The 18,058-nt window shown below is 41.4% G+C and overlaps 1 protein-coding gene across 1 annotated transcript in view; it reads right to left on the bottom strand.

Moving 5' to 3' along the window:
- The window catches only part of LOC122808363 (unconventional myosin-Ie-like), a gene marked incomplete in the record, with an annotated part of 1,223,059 nt that overhangs the window by 842,111 nt on the left and 362,890 nt on the right, over positions 1–18,058 (bottom strand). The window contains 2 exon segments of the mRNA XM_044079330.1: positions 11,937–12,069; positions 12,165–12,299. Of these exon segments, the coding sequence (XP_043935265.1) occupies positions 11,937–12,069; positions 12,165–12,299 (268 nt within the window).

Below are 18,058 nucleotides of genomic sequence, written 5' to 3'. Positions count from 1 at the left end.
GTCCACCTTCCATGCTTGTCTATGATAAGCCCTTGTGCAGAATCTTTTTAGTTGATTGTTGTGAGAGGAAGCAAACAGATCTATGTCTGGGCATCCCCATTTCTTTGTTATCATGCTGAAGACTTGTGGATCCAGGTGCCACTCATGGGGATCCATGATGTTTCTGCTTAGTTCGTCTGCCAGAGTATTTTCCTTTCCTGGCAGGAATTGTGCCTGCAGATGAACTTGGTAAGTCAATGCTGTGTCCCATAAAGCCATGGCTAGTCTGCAAAGGGGGTAAGAATGAGTGCCTCCCTGCTTGTTTATGTACCACATGACCGTGGTGTTGTCTGTCTTTATCAGTAGTTGTCCCGGATGAATTAGGTCCTTGAAGGCTGTCAGGGCATTTTGAACAGCTAGCATCTCTTTTTGATTGATATGTAGATGCATCTGGTTTGTGGACCAGGTGCCCTGAATGCCTCTTTCTGCCATGTGAGCCCCCCAGGCATAATCTGATGCATCCGTCGTAAGGTTCTGCTTGGCTAGGGGTAGTGAGAATGGCTGTCCCTTGTTTTGGTGACAAGCCTTTGCCCACCATCGGAACTCCTGTTGCAGGCAGGGAATGAGAGTAATCATTGTTTCCAGGCTGTGGCAATGTTGGGTCCAGACACTTTTTAGGTACCATTGAAGTTTCCTCATATGCAGTCTTGCATATGGAATTAGTAGGATGCAGGATGCCATGAAACCCAAAGCCTGCAGAATTTTTTCTTGCAGATAACTGGGCCTTTGTTGCCATTTCCCTTGAAATAGGTAGTCAGTTGCCTTTGTTTGTCTGGCGTGAGATAAGCCATTTGGGCAGTTGTATTTAAGCTTGCACCCAGGAATATCATCTTTTGAGAGGGTACTAGTTTTGATTTCTTATTGTTGACTGTGTACCCTAGGCATGTTAAAAGTCTTTTCACAAACACCAAATGCTGTAGTAGAATGTCCTTGCTCTCTGCTTGAATGAGGCAGTCGTCCAAGTAAGGATATATTTGTATTCCTCTTTGTCTGTAGAAAGCGATTACTGATGTCAGGCACTTTGTGAAGACCCTGGGCGCAGTAGATAAGCCAAAGGGCAGTGCAGAGAATTGGTAATGCTTTGAGCCAGCCTTGAATCTGAGGTATCTTCTGCATGATTGTCTGATTGGGACATGCAGGTATGCCTCTTTTAGGTCTAAAGTCACGAGCCAAGCCTTGCTGCCCAGCATGGGCAGTAGCTGCTGCAAGGTCAACATCTTGAATTTTGGTATATCCAGAAAAGTGTTTAGAATAGATAGGTCCAGTATTGGTCTCCATGCTTTGTCCTTTCTGGGTACCAAGAACAGTCTTGAGAAAAATCCTTTTCCCTGCTGTTGCTGTGGCACTTGTTGAATAGCCCCCATGTCCATGAGAGATGCGACTTGTTTTTGAGCCTCTGACCATTGATTTTTTTAGCAGGTCTGGTCAACCGTTTGCCCTTGGCAGGGTATGGAAGTGAAACTTGTAGCCTTGTGACACTATGTCCAGAAACCATTTGTCCTGGGTTATAATGTGCCAATTTTGAGAAAAAAGTGCTAGTTTTCCCCCTAAGGGTGCTGCCAGAAGATAAGTGCTTGGTGCAGGCAGGGGGGAAGTCATTGGGACTGTTTCCTGCATGGTTGTGATTTGTCTTCTCCACTTTTGGAGGTAGAAGCATCCCATTGCTTAGACCTGTACGAACCTTGCAGCTGGGATCTGCCTCTAGGGTGTCTGGATCTGTCCCTTTGAGGTCTGTCTGACACTGGAAAGGACCAATTCTTTGTAGGCCAGTGTCTGCTAAATCTAGGTGGCTGTACATGTAAGAAATCCTTGACCGTTTGTACAGATTTAGCTTTGTCCTTCATTTTCTTTAACACCTCTTCTGCCTTAACACCAAACAAGGTATCATGCTGTAATGGAGCATCTAATAATTTTGCTTGGACATGATCAGGCATATTTTGTTCCTTTACCAAGTATGCCTCCAAATGACAGAACCTGTAACAGCGGCCCTGCAGGAGGCCTCCAGAGAATCAAAACCACATTGCAAAGTATGCTTTCCAACTTGTTCAGCTGCATGCAATAAATCCTGCATTTCTTTGTTTTCTGCACATTCAGAACTTACCAACATTTTCTGTTTAAGCAGTGTCATGATATATTGCTGATATTTGAGCATGTGAAACTGGCAATTTAAAGCCCTTATAGTCAAGGTAGCAGATATGCAAATCTTTTTTCCCCATCTATCCAGTGCCCTAGAATCTCTATCAGAGGGGGTAGGGTTTTTTGCAGTGGAAGCCTTGACCCCTTTGGGACCTAGAGAAATAGTTTCTGGGTCTGCAGTAGGGTTTTTGAAAAGGAATTTGAGAGAGTCAGCAACCCTGTAGTATCTGTCCGGCTTAACAGGAGCTGGAGGTAAGGAGTCAGGGGTCAGACTAGACTCTGAGAACACGTCATCTACAATGTCTAACACAGATGGAATGGCTAGAGGCCTGTGTTGAGGTAGTAAAAGGAAGTCTCTGAGCCTCTTCTTAGATTCTGAAAAATCTTGGCTCTCCCAGTGGAAGTGCTCCCTCATGGTATGCAAGGTTTCCCCAAAAGAGTAGTCCTCAGTTGGAGAAGCTGAAGGAATAGATTCTTCAGCATCAGAATCCTCATAGGGGGGAAGAGAATATCCCTGATCATAAGAGGAATCGGATGAAAAAGAAACCTGATCTGAAGATTCATAGTCTGTCTCTTGCCTAGGCCTCTTATCAAGAGGGGGATGGGAACCCCTGATCAAGGTAATTAAGTCTTCGGCCATTTTGTGCATCTGTTTTTTGGGCATGGAGGCCTGTCCTTGTGGCTGGTGAACTTGTTTTTTTGCCTTTAAAGGTGCTTGAGTCTTTGCCTTTGAAGCTGAAGTTGGTTTAATGTATAATTGTTTAGGTCTGAATACACCCTCAGAAGCCGATGCCTGCTCAGCGGCTCCAGACCCATCTGAGGGAATAGTCTCCGAGGCTCCAATACCTTGAGTTTCCAGCAGCCTGGCCAAATCCACGTGGGAGTCAGTAGCGACCTGCGACTCTAAAGTAGCGGGTGTCAGGGGCTGCGAAAGCACCTCACTGAGAACCGGCGACTGGCTTAGGAGAAGCTTCGTTGTCGGTTTTGGACCTCGGTTGCCTGTCTTTTTCTTTGCGTTTTTTGTGAACTCCGGTAGTCGGATGGCTATCCGATGACATTGTATAATTAAATCTTCACCCAAAATAGCTTAATGCAAAATCGTACCGACACTTAATAGTGCGTTGGTTAAATTTAGCACAAAACCGACAACTAGAAATGTCATGGTCAGGGCCTAGGCAAGGAATACAGTAAGAATGAAAGTCCTTATGAGGTATTTGCTTCCCACAAGAAACACAATTATTAACTTTTTCTGACATCAGTCTGGAGCAAGAAAAAGGTTTCCCCAATGGGGTAAGAAAAAAGTTTCCCCAATGGGGTACTTAGCTTTTAATGAAGACTTTGGATCTGAAACTCAACAAGAGTTTGGGCAGTGCAGTGGTGCAGCGGTTAATGCTGTCGCCTCACAGCAAGAGGTTCTCCGGTTTGATTCTCGGCTAGTGCTGTGTGGTGTGGACTTTGCATCCCTCCCTGCCTGCTCGTTTCCGGTCCCCCCTCCTCCTCCCACATCCTCCAGACATGCATAGATGCAACATTCCCTCCTCTCCCTTCTCCACAGGATCCTGAAAAATCTGGACTGTGGAACCTAGAAACAAATCAAAAAATAATAAATAAATAAAAGAAAATCTCAGGAGTCGGCCGACCGGCACTTGCGAACTGCTTCTGCTTCGGGCATCGCGCGGCAAGAAAGACTGAAGAAAATGCTGTTGGCTGCATCTTTTATACCCCTGACAACCTGATGTCAGGGAGGGGCCGACAGCAACTGATGCAGGACCCAAGACTTTGGAATTCAGGCTGACTAAGGGCAACCTGCCAGCGGGATGGCCCAAATGTAATAACTGCAACAGTGAAACACGAAGAACATCTGATAAACTATGGCCCAGCCATGCAAGATCGCCATACAGTGCAGTTCTGTCACAGAATAAAGGTGTAAGAACCACCTGTACATTGCTTTTGCTAGTGATGGTGTAGTAACATACCTTCATAACATGACTTTTATAAGACAAAGATTGTGAGTTTTCCAAGACAGCTCCAAAAAAGAATTTCTGCAAATCTGTCTACAAGAATTTTACAAAATGATTTACTTTTAGTCTGAAATACATTTAAGGGCAGTGAAAAATTATTACATAATGCATTTTGCTTAAGGTGGACAACAGGAGTTGGTGTTGATAATGGAGTACTTGAATACACATGTTGGGACACAGAACAGGACATGAGGACTACCTGAGTCCACATGCATAGGGCAACAAGAACAAAGAACAGGAGTCCATTTCATACTTCTGTCTGGTAAATGGCTTGATGTGATGAACACATGGTTCAGCAATACAGACAATCACAAGATCACATACAAGAGTGGCCAACATGCAACTCGAGCAGACTTCCTTCTAGAAAGGAAAGGACATTGGGGATCGAATTAGAGATGGCAAAGTCATTGTCAATGAAACAGTTGACAAACAGCATAAACCACTGGTCGCCACAATCAAATGCAAGCAGTCAAAGATCAACACAGACTAGGCTGAAGACGTGGAGGTTGACAGAAAAGAAAGGCAAAAGTTCAAGGAAATGTTCAGGGATCTAGCACTTCAGGAGGAAAAAAAAGGAAATACGTGGAGTTGAAGAAGAACGACAGTGTCTCAAAGCAGCATGTGTGAATACTAAAAGAACAGATATGTGGCTGAGCCAGGTATGAAAATAAGGTACATAAGAAAAGCTGGTGGTTGAATGGAAAAGTCCAGGAAGTCATCAAAAGAAAGGAGGAGTGCAGGAAAAATGATAGAAAAGTCAGACCAGGCTAAGAAGGAATACTGGTTGGCTAACATAGAAGCTAAGACAGCAATCAGAATAGCAAAGAGCAAGGCATCAGAGGCATTCTGCCAACTTCAGGAAAGTGACTCAGCAGATAGCACAAACTCACTCAGTCAGGTTAGAAAGATCAAGGAAACAGCCATCAGATACTTTTCATAAGGCATGCCAACAACCTGCTCACCAGCCCATAGGACATCAAAGGACATCAAAGATGTAAGGAGTACAACAGCTTCTGAAAGAAGAAAAAAGCCCCACAGACGCTGTACTGCCCCAGACATAGCCTACTATGAAAAAAGACAATCTCATTCTAGAAGACATAAGATCGTCACTAAGGAAAATGAAGCCAGGGAAAGCAGCAGGCTCAGACGAGTTCACACCAGATATGATCAAGGTGGCTGGAAAATAAGCATTCTACTGCCAGTGTACAAGAACAAAAGGAACATTCACAGCTATGGGTTGCATAGAAGCATCAAACTCTTGCCACACTGTGTGACAGCATGACTGATAAATGAATAGGCAGAGCAGTAGGAAGTAAGATGGAGATGAGCAGTTCAGATTCAGATCAGGCTGAAGCACAAACAACCAGATGTTTACAGTGACACAGATAGTTCAGAAGAAGCTAGAGATAAGGAAACAGTCTGATTGGGTGTTCTTGGACATGGAGAAAGCATATGAGCAAGAAAACTCATTTGGGAGGATCTGCAATGGTTCAAAGTCCCAGAAACATTGACAGACAGTGCAGGCTATCTACAAGGACCCAATGACACAAGTACAAACAGTGCTTGGACTTGCATAGGGGCTCCCAGTAGGAGTGGGTGTGCATCAGGGTTCAGTTCTGAGCCCACTGCTGTTCATACTGGTGATGGACTATATTAGGATACCGGTCAGAAGGGACAGATCAGCATAGCTGCTGTATTCAGACTAAGTGGCATTGCAGGCAGACTCTGAATAAGAACTTCAGCAAATGACAGGGGAATGGAATGCAAAACTGAAGGTACACAGAATTAAACTAGGCAGAGGTAAGACAGCTGTAACTGCAACAAATGGGGGAAATTGGATGAAGGTGAAAACTGAGACAGAAGGGAAACAGCAGAACAGGGTAACAGCTTCAAGTATGTGGGAGAGATGGTTGAGGTGAAGGGAAGTGTGAATGAGGACAGTGCTAGATCAGAGGGGCTGTAGCCAACTGGCACAAAGTGTCAGGGGTAGTGTGGGGTGGATGAATGCCAAAGAAGCTGAAAAGTAGGATTTACATTATAAGATCGACGTTTGAAAACATCGAACAACATATGGTTGACACCGTATGGTCAATGTTTTCAAATATCGACTTTATAGGTTCATAGGTAGGTACTAGGCTATCTGCCCAAGGGCATTTTTAAGCCTAGCCAGAGTGTGTCGGCTTTCGCCGCCCCATTGATTAATTAACTGAGCCTCTGTCAAGCAGAGCCAATGAAGTGATCCCGGGGTGTATTTTCTGTTACCCATTCACTCATCAAGGCTTCTCTTGAAGAGTGTTAGTGAGGGGCTCTGCCTAATGTCGTTAGGAATTTTGTTCCAAAACATGGGGAGTCTCTGTGACAGGAATCTATCCCACCAGCATGTTCTATTTATTGTTGTGGTGAGGTTTAGCTCACTAGAGCGCGTGGCTCGCAGTGACTTGGATTTCTTTAGGTGGAGCATGTCCATCAATTCTGAGTTGGACATGGCTTTGCAAGTCAGGCAGAGATCACCTCTGAGTAAGCGATATGTCACTGAGTACAGCTAGAGATTTTTCAGTCGGGCTGCATAGGACATATGTTTGAGGTCAGTAATCCTCTTGGTCAGGTGCTTTTGTGGTCTTTCCAGCTGTTGGAAGTGTCTTGTGAGGTACATCCCAAATAGGGCATTGTACTCTATGACGGGTCTGATGAGTGACGAGTAGAGTGGCACTATAACCTCTTTATTTCTAGATTCAAACCCCTTAGTACTTAGATGGGCCACATAGAAGGATTTCCTAACTACTTTGGCAATATGATTGTCAAAGGAGAGATTACTATCTACCTGGGTCCCCAGATCTCTTATTACCTCTTCTGTATTAAGTGGGCTGCCACCTATGTGATAATTCGTGGGTGTTCTGTTTTTCCCCAAAAGGGATGGCTATGCATTTTTTGGCATTTAGCTTGAGGCCATGACTTTGTCTCAGTAAGGCCTTTTTGAAGGATGTCCATGTCAGCCGGAGAGTCAATTATGGCTCCCAGTTTGCAGTCATTGGTGAACTTGGTTAGCCATAGTCCTCCTGTGCTTGCCTGTACTTCTGAGAAATATATGCCGAACAGTAGGGGTCCCAGAACTGAGCCTTGCAGGACACCACTTGTGACTGGTTTAGAGTCGAACTTGGAGCCCACTATTCTTACCGTGAGGTTCTGTCTTTAAGCCAGTTGGCAACCCATCTTGTGACGTAGGGGTTTATGTTCAGGCTGGGGAGGTTCTCTATAATACCCGAGTGAGGAATGGTGTCGAACGCCTTGGCGAGATCAAAGTAGGCTGTGTGAACCACCTTTACCTCATCTATGGCCTTGGTGACTGTCTCGAAGAAGTCAACCAGGTTTAGTAGGCATGATCTGCCCTTAAAGCCGAACTGGGTTGGGTCAAGTGTTTGGAGGTTCCCAATGTCTTTGTTAATGAATTCCATGATGATGATGCACTCTGTAGCCTTGCAGACCAGGTTAGTCAGGCTTATGGGGCGATAGTTACCAGGGGTCAGTTGTGGCCCCTCCTTTGTGGAGTGGAATAACCATTGCTGTGCACCATTCTATGGGCACGTAGTCTGTGGAGAGGTTGAGGTTGAACAGCGTGTCTAGGTGGGGGGTTAGTTCATTCTGTAGTTCGTGCAAGGCACAGCCTGGGACACCACCTGGCCCCATTGATGCTGTGTTTTTGGCTTTTGAAAGGGCTGTTTTCACCTGTGCTTCTGTGATTTCCGGGATACTACACTTTTCCAGTTTCCGGGATATTACACTTTTCCAGTATTGTTGTGGGCCCTTTCGAAGGTGAGAGGGAGGTGAAGTTTGCACTGAATCTCTCTGCCAGGATGTTGGCAATATCAGTAGGTTCAGCATATTTTGTGCTATTTTGTACTAGCTCACAGCATATCTGTGAGTTGCCACTTAGATTCTTGACATAGCTAAAGAAGGCTTTGTGGTTATCTTTCGAATCCTTGGCTATTTTTCTTTCGAAGTTAGCCTTGGATGATTATATGAGGGACCTTAGTTTCTTACGGATACTGATCAGGGATGTCTTTCCTTCTTGGGATTTGCTTTTTTTCTGAACTAGTTTCCTCCTTCTGTTGTATAACCTGTTTATGGCAGGGGTCCACCAGACTGGTTTCCTTCTCTTAGGGGAGTGGGTCTTGGTCTTGCTAGGGATGGCACGAGCCATGCATCCTTGTAGGTGCTCATAGAGTGCAACTGTAAAGGATTCTGCATCTTGGGCAGTGTTATCCTTTAGTGTGGGGACTGTGAAACTTACCACCTCTGCCTTACATAAGGTGAAGTTTGCTTTAGATAAGTTTTTCACTGTGGCTTCCTTTGGTTGGGGGTGGTGGTGGTGGGGTATGGACATCCAGGGTGATTAGTTTATGGTCTGATCTAACCAGTGACAGGTTGACCTCCGGTACGGAACACCTGTCGCCCATGTTGGTGATGACTAGGTCCAATATGTTGTGGCCTCTGGTAGGGGAGTTTACCAGCTGATCCAGCTTTATAAAAACACAAAAAAAAAAGTACCCTAACAGGTTTAAGAGAGGGGGGCAAGACCCCCTGCACCCCCCCCACATACCCCGCTACGTAAATATACCAACTCCGAGACCACACTACATTGCAGTAAATGGAAATCTCCCCTTACGGAGACTTCCATTTACACGTTCGAGATTCTGAGCGTTCAACATTGTCAGCATTTGAGAATATAATATAGACTCAAAAAGTAAGGTATAGAAAACAGTGGTGTGACCAGTACTACTGTATGGTATGGAAACCTGGGCAGTGACAATAGAATGAAGTGTCTGAGATGGGTGGTTAAGATGCACACTGCTGGACAGATAAGAAATGATGGCATCACAGCAGAAACCCAAGTAACTAATTGCAGAGCAGGTCAAAGAGAACAGATTTCAGTGATTCAGGCAAGGTAAAAGAGTGTCGATGCATTGAGAAGGATGGTGACAGTTGATAACACGTTGATCCCATGCAGAAAAAGGGAAAAAAGGGATTAATGATGACTTTATTGAGCTGTCATTCCTGTGGAGCTGCAGTGATGAAAACCTTCCTACTACTTTTTCTTTCGGCTGTTCCAGTTAGGGGTCACCACAGCGGATCATCCGTTTCCATTTCTTCCTGTCCTCTGTATCTTGCTATGTCACACTAATCACCTGCATGTCCTCTCTCACCACATCCATAAACCTTATCTTAGGCCTTCCTCTTTTTCTTAACTGGCAGCTCCATCCTTAGCATTCTTTTCCCAATGTACCCAGCATCTCTGCACAGCACATGTCCAAACCACTGCAATCTGGCCTCTCTGGCTTTGTCTCTAAACCGTCCAATCGGGGCTGACCCCTCCAATATACTTATTCTTAATCCTGTCCATCCTTGTCACACCCAGTGCAAATCTTAACATCTTTAACTCTGCCACATCCAGCTCTGACTCCTGCCTTTTTGTCAATGCCACTGTATCCAACCCATATAACATAGCTGGTCTCACTACCCTCTTGTAGACCTTCCCTTTCATTCTTACTGGTACTCATCTGTCACAAATCACTCCTGACACTCTTCTCCACCCATCCTGCCTGTACTCTCTTATTCACCTCTCTTCCACACACGCCATTACTTTGAACTGTTGATATGAAGTATTTAAACTCATCCACCTTCACCAATTCTACTCCCTGCATCCTCACCATTCCTCTATCCTCCCCCTCATTCACACACATATATTCTGTCTTAGTCCTGCTGACCTTCATTCCTCATATCCACCTCTCCAGGGTCTCTTCAACTTGTTCCCTACTCTCACTACAGATAACAATGTCATCTGCAAACATCATAGTCCACGGGGGACTCCTGTCTGATCTCGTCTTGTCAACCTGTCCATCACCACTGCAAATAAGAAAGGGCTCAGAGCTGATCCTTGATGTAATCTCACCTCGATCTTAAACACATCAGTCATTTCCACCTCAGATCTCACCCTTGGCACACTATCCTTGTACATATCCTGTACCACTCTTACATTCTTCTCTGCCACTCCTGACTTCCTCATACAATACCACAACTCTTCTTTAGGCACCCTGTCATATGCTTTCTCTAAGTCCACAAAGACACAATGCAACTCCTTCTAACTTCTCTGTACTTCTCCATCAACACTCTCAGAGCAAACTTTGCATCTGTAGTGCTCTTTCCCAGCATGAAACCATACTGCTGATCACTAATCATCACCTCCCTTCTTAACCTAGCCTCTACTACTCTTTCCCATAACTTCATGCTGTGACAGATCAGTTTTATCCTTCTGTAGTTACTACAGCTCTGCATATCACCCTTATTCTTAAAAAATCGGTACGGAAACACTTTCTTCACTTTTCAGACATCCTCTCACTTTCCGAGACTTCATTAAACAATCTGGTTAAAAACACCACTGCCATTTTGCCTAAACACCTCTGTGCTTCCACGGGTATGTCATCTGGACCAGACTTTCCATTCTTCATCCTCTTCATAGCTATCCTTTACTTCCTCCTTGCTAATCCATTGCATTTCCTGATTCACTATCCCCACATCATCCAACCTTCTCTCTCTCTCATTCTCTTCATCAGTCCCTCAAAGTACTCTTTCCATCTGCTGAACACACTCTCCTCGCTTGTGAGTACATTTCCCTAAAACCTTCCTAATACTCCTGTATATGACCACATTACATGTAGGGTAAGACACACACTGGCTACTTATAATTAGCTGACAGAACAGTGTCAAAGACAGTCAGATAAACACAAAGCCTTGTTCTTTGTGATTGTGATTGCGGTCTTAGCTTCTCTGTTAGCCAATCAGTATTCTTTCTTAACCTTGTCTGCCTTTTCTATTTCTCTTATAATCAATCCTTATCACTGACTCAAAGGGGAACCTAATGGAAACAGAAATTCTGTTCTACCATAACAGAGACCAATAATCAGGGACAAAGCTGGATACACCACACTGTATGCACCCTACCTCTAGGGTGATGTAACTGTCACTAGAAAGTAAAAGACCCTGCAGTTAACAAAACCCTCACTACAGAAATCTGCCCTGCTGACAGATAACATGAAATGAGTATGTAGTTTATTTAGCAGCAGCAGTACCCCATGGCATACTTCAGACCTGTGGTGAAGAATGTGCTGGTATCAGTAAACAACAAATCCTTAACTTCATGGCGTTCATTACATAGATGTAAACCAAAAGAACGTAAGTATTAAAGGACTATGGCACAGTTTTAAAAAGCTGAGGGAACTTTATGTATGAATGAAACAACAGTACTGAGAGCAATGTACAGACACTTTTGAGTCCAATAAATACAATCTACAGCAAGGTAACTAAATCTGTTCCATTCACAGGACTATAAAATGGTAAATAGTATTACACGATAAGAAACTATCGCCATTCTATAGATATGTGTATGTGTCTTGTGATGGACTGCCATCCCATTCAGGATTAGTTCCATGCCTTATGCCCAGAGGGTGCTGGGATAGTTTCTGGCTCCCCCTAAACATGAAAAGCTAAAGTACCAGGGTGCTGTGACGAAACTGCAAAAGATTTTACTAACACCTAAATAATCAAAAAGAGTTACATATGCAGTAAAATCCATTACCAGATGCACTCAACCAGAGCACAAAAAACAAACAAAAAAACACGATGTATTTAGCTAAACTTAGCACATGAAGTATCAAATATACAAACTACAAAAATGTATAAACTCACAGTCTTCACTCTCCACCACTGCAACATTTCCAGACTCCTGAAAGTTGATATTTCCCAGGTGAAGAATTCCTGCAACTATTTGCAAAACCATTGCCTGTGTGTCCTCAGGAATGCCAATAACTTCCATAGCATTCTGTGGAGAAAATACAGTAACACAGTCTGAGAAGCAAAGTACTCTGTCCAAGTAAGCAAAACTAACAACTGGACAAAATGTAAGGTAGTACTCACCAGAGTTTCAAAGAAGTCCTTCTTGTCATTTATGTCATCCACCTTATACACTTCATTCTGATTGAGGTAGTAATAGTAGTTAGGATTGGTCACTCCCAGATTCTCACGTTGTTCTGCTGATGCTCCTTCCAGAAGCTTTAGAGAAGAGAAATGCAAAGCATGCTGAAGAATTAAATGGATTTTATAAAATGAAAACACAGGCTGGCTGCTCTCATACTCCACCAGTGGCTCCTTGTAGTATCACTATGCATGATGCCATGTTTAAAAGCAAAAATCAATCTTCCACATAATGGAAAAGTCAGGCCGTAGCCCCATGTGCAGTCAAGCTGGTAGTGACATCTAGTGCCAAAATTCCTTTAGCATGGCAAGAGATGGCTGACTCTTATGGGTGGAGATGCTGTGTATACTTAGCTGACAAAATAATTCTCCATGATGAAGAGGCTTGGAGGAAACTGTAAAGCATTTTATTGTTATCTAGATGATCAAAGACTTGTCTTACTGACTAGTAAACATATTCCTAACAGAACACACCTTAATCACATATACTGTAATGTGCAGGTGAGCTTAAATATCTACAAAGATGCATAACAACATGACTAGGAGAAGGATAAACAAATCTCTACATAGCAAAGCAAGGTTCTGAAAAAATGTTTGAAAATGGCTGAAATTCAATACAAAGAAATGAAAGACATTCAACACATTACAGACAGAGTTTTTTTGTGTCAACCATCTGTCACAGAAGACAGTACTGTAAGACGCATGAAAAGTGTGCGTCTGTGACGCATCATATCATCATAGGCAGAATGAAGTTATGCCTTTGCAGGTTGAAAAAAATGAGAAATATGTCCCTGTCAATGATTAAGCAACAGATGAAGAATGAAGGAAGGTTAGCACAATACGACTTTAAGTGAATGTTAAAAGTTGGTATGGTAATTAGGCAAACGACAAAATGAAATTACCGGAGCACTAGTTCCTTTTTTATTATAGGAATCTATAACGGCAATTAGGGTACATTTACTTCTATCTACACTAACAAAAACTTAGATAATTAGACCAGGGACAACATACTGTTTGGAGTGTAGCTCCAAATATATGTTTTTACAGGAGAGCCCACTGTTAATTTAACTTGTTCTTACTTTGGGAACTGATATATTTACTGATTAGGAGCTGCCAGCATGCCCGGTTGGTTCATTGTTACAACAAAATCCATACCAGAATTTGTGTTCTGTGACTTAAGCCATAAACTAAATGCTACCTAGAGTTATTTTCTGTGACGCAGACAGTAAGCCCTTTCATAATGTATTGTTTAAACAATGGTACAGTATATGCTCTGGTTCAACATTAAATCAACAGATGTACTATTCACTAAGTTCTAGGACTAATTATCAACATGGCAAGAACCTGAAACAACGGTTACATGCAAAACTTACTCTGGTAGAACCAGGACAGATTCACCCCAAGCCTTCTGGGTGTGCTTCATGTTTTCATTCTTTTTGTCAGTTTGTGTGTAACGCAAAGGGGTTTAATACTGTCAATTCAAACTGTAACTTCCACATTAAACAACTGATCACTTGCATTTCTGTAATCTGTCTAGCTACATATCCCAGTGATGCCTTCTGTGTGGGCAAATACTACAATGTATCACACACAAACGGGGAAATACAACTATACCCTTAGTCTAAGACACACAGTACAAGTGCCTATCTAGACATAAAATGCACTAAATTCGCAATGTTCTTTTTCATATTTTCCAGGTACTTTGGACAGAAAATGTTCATGGACTTATTTACTAGAATCAGCTATTAGCCCAGGGTTCAATAACAACTAAATATATCTGCATAATTTCCTTTATTTATACTTGCTCTATCTTTCATTTATATACTTGTGTCCCATTTATTCTACTTGTGAACTGTGCTGCTACAGCTATAAAGCACAACTCTTACACAGTTGGTTACACTCCAAAGAAGCTTATCTTCTTTTCATTTTTATATACGTTTAATTTTTTTTCCCAGTTTTACTTTTCATGTGGCTATCACACCATATCAAATTCTATTGTAATTATGCATGCACTGTGTTTCTTATACTCTACTATTAAGTAAATGCATTTTGAAACAGGGCAAACCATTTAAAACATGCATTCAGCTATTTATATCAAATTTTAGGGATTTGCTTCACTTGCAGATGAAGCCCTGGTGAGGATGTGTGTTTACAGAAGTTGCATACTAACCATAATGCTAGATCTTTTTTCATCCCTAACCTGCCCAATCCGACTTTAGGGAAAGAAATACATTTTGGATGTGATCTAGCAACCCTACTATACTAGTGTTGTAAAGTGAAAATTGACCAGTTCCTGTAACACAAAGGTTAAATAATGCAGATTTAAGGAGTAAAATTCCAGCCAATCACAATAGTTGAACACAGCTTTTGCAAATCCTTCCTCTGGTGACATAATGCCTGCAACAATCACATCTCAGTTAAAAACTCAAACAGTAATCATGTTGCATTATTACTGGTTACATAATCAAATAATTTATACACACTACACATAAAACAATACATATTTCAACTTCACTTTCTTACACATACTACCAATCTTAATTAAATCATTGAAAGTAAGCATAGTGTGTATATCCAAAGACAGACAAATTTACATTTCATAGTCTTTAGAACACTGCTTTAACATTTATCATCTTATGTAAACCTGCATAAACATGTGATCTAAGTCTAGTAATCCACTGGCACTCCATGTATTCTGTTCTAGCTATCAGATCACCACCCCGTTATTTAATAACACTACCTGTAACACCATAAAGTGAAACTGATGTGTGTCGCTCACACCATTAATGTGTTTGAATAATGCATTTGAGTCAACTCTTTGTCTTTTATCAGACAAATGACTACAGATTTGATCTTTTAACTTGTGATTGGATTTGCCCACATAAAATGCTGGACATATTTTACATTTAGCTAAATAGAAGATGATAATATAAAAATTACAATCTACAAATTGTCTTGTGCGGAACTCTCGAAAGGTTACAGGATATATAAATCTGTCAACTTTCATAATGTTTACAAAAAACACACTCATTACATTGGAAATATTTCCCCTTCACTGACTCTGCTTACAGTGTATACAGTGCTGCTGATCTTTATTGATGGGTAGCAGTTTTAAATTATGTGACCTTTTGTATCACAAGATAGGGCCTTGTGGGTAACACTTTTCTTAAATTCTCAAAATCAGAATGTGCCAGTGTTTATAAATCAGATTCTTTAGAAAACTGGTGTGTATATTATATATTAACATAACCATGAAGTTATTCTGAACACCAGCCTTAAAAGCATTTTGGCCAATATTTGCTTGAGTGTTCCCATTCTGATTTGAAAATGCAGGTCTAGTTAATGTCTCATGCTCTGATAATGACTTTCTGTTCTTGTAACTTGCGATTGTCAGGCCTCCTCTGTTGTAAGTTAATAATTAATGACAACACATTAAAACTAATCTCCTTGGTATTAAATTAACGATTAGAGACTTTCAACATTTGACCTCTAACTATATTGCTGAACATAAAAGGAAGGTACATCTTAGTGTTACTTAAGTATGTATTCTTTTTTACATCTTTATTGTATATCATCCTATCTATTGCATCATCTTCCTTCTTGCTTATATGTATATCCAAGAAATTCATACTACTGAGGGAACAGGTCTTTTTAAATCTTAAATAATTAGTGGTTGATGTCAAATTATTAATTAACTCATCTACCTCGCCCTTTTCACAGTCCCACAAAATAAATATGCCATCTAGAAATCTTCTATAGAAAATAAGGAGGAAAAAAACAACTCTTACTATTAAAAATCACTTGTGTCTTCTATATTTACATATGTATTAGCCACTGGCATGCCCATAGTAACACCTTTCTGTTTATACATAAATCTTGAAAATATATATTAGCCAATACTATGGACAAATTCATATAAAGTGTTAATCATGGTATTAGATGCACTAGTATTTAATGTCAAAAAATACTCTAATTTTCAATTCATCATCATTAGGTTATTACGTAAAATGTGAGTCAACATCTCCACTTAATGGTGCTCCAAGCCTTGATCTCCTTCAAAAACTTCCATGATGCACCCACCCCCTTATCCTCCCTCAGATCAAATATGCTGGGCACCTAGAGAGAGAGAACTACTGGAATATGATAAATTAATGTGGTGGAGGAGGAAAGACTTCAGGTAGGTCTACCTGGTCTCCCTGAATCAAAGTGACAGTTTGGTGGGTGGCAGGTTGTCAGACTGGATGGATAGAGATGAAAAGATACAGCAGTTTGGTAAATATATAACATCGGTATCCGACTTCATACCATCTGTCTTTTTTAATTTCTCCAAGTCTTTTGGGTTTCTAATACCATGACGGGAATGGACCACATTTCCTAAGTCAAAGTACGATTAAAGTTCATGAAATTAGTATTGTTTCACTCTTTGATGTTAGCCAAAAGTGCTCTTTGCAGCACCCGCAATGCGCCCAGTAATGACTCCTCCTGCAATTCGTATGGTGTTACATGAATTTGTAACATATCTAAATACGACTGTAAATGCATTTTAATAAGACCAGTTGCTCCTACTACTATTGGTACTCTCTGGGTGTCTTTCTTCCACATGGCTCTCTTTTCTGCCTGCAGAGCGAGGTATTTTATGACTTTGTGTCTCTCGGTACACAAGACACTGTAGTCACTAGGTGTGGCGATTTCAATGATCAATGCTACTCTTGTCTTCTTTCTTGGACCACTATATCTGGTTTTCTAGCATCTATCTTTTGGACTATTGGTATTGTGTGATCCCATGTGATGTAAACTTCATCGTTTTCTATGATACTCTGTGGCTCATGCTTCCAGTGTTTTTCAGCCACTTTGATACGATAATGTTTGCACAATCTCCAGTGTAACAATCTCGCCACATTATTATGCCTTTCAGTATACAGTCCCTCTGCCATTAGAGAGTTGCAACCAGCAATACGGTGTGTGACTGTTTCCAATTTGGTTCCACAAAACCTACATATGTCTGTTTCTCCCACATGTTCAATGGACTTAGTAAACCAGCATGTATGTAGCCCACTACCTTGGGCTGCCAATATTAACCTTTCATTTCTTGATGTAAATTCACCTCTCCTTAACCATTCCTGCGTTCGGTCTTGATCAACATGAGGTTCTGCCAGAAGTTTTCTATACTTGCAACTATATTTATGTTTTTTTCCACATTTCTTGCCTTCTCATCTGGTCTTTCACCTTATATTCTTTCTTTTGTTTTTTAGCACATTCAGTTGCTGCCTGGTTTTTATCCACTTCTGGTGTGACTGCCATTCCTGCTTGAAGTCGATATGCTTCTGCTAAATTAAGCAGAGATGTCATCTTAGATTTATTCTTCTCATGTTTCAAAACTTTCACCACATTTGGATCTTGTGAGGTCAGTAGATATGTGTGGAGTCCCACGATTGCAGACCTATACATGTAATCAATTTCAAGGAGGTCCATCCCTCCTTCAGAACGAGGAATATATAATCTTGGTATACACTGATTTTTATAAATCATTTGGTGAGCATGAAGCATCCTTCTTGTTTTAATAGCCAATCTATCCAACACTTTTTTGGGACCAGTCAATCACTCCAAAACTATAAGTTAGGACAGGAAGAGCAAATTGATTTATAGCTTGGATCTTATTCCTAGGAGTCAATGCTGTTTTCAGGATTAATTTAAGTCTTCTAAAGTACTCCTTACTAAGCTTTATTCGCATTTGTTTATGTTTTATTGCTGATCCTTCATCAATTCCCAAGTATTTATATACCCCCTCCTGCTCAAGTTCTTTTACATCACATTCTTGTCCCAAACTGATGTTTTCC

This window comes from Protopterus annectens, chromosome 8.part0, assembly GCF_019279795.1.
Source record: "Protopterus annectens isolate FY-2018-M chromosome 8.part0, PAN1.0, whole genome shotgun sequence".
In the NCBI taxonomy this organism is placed as follows: domain Eukaryota; kingdom Metazoa; phylum Chordata; order Ceratodontiformes; family Protopteridae; genus Protopterus; species Protopterus annectens.
This window is presented reverse-complemented; position numbering and strand designations above follow the sequence as displayed.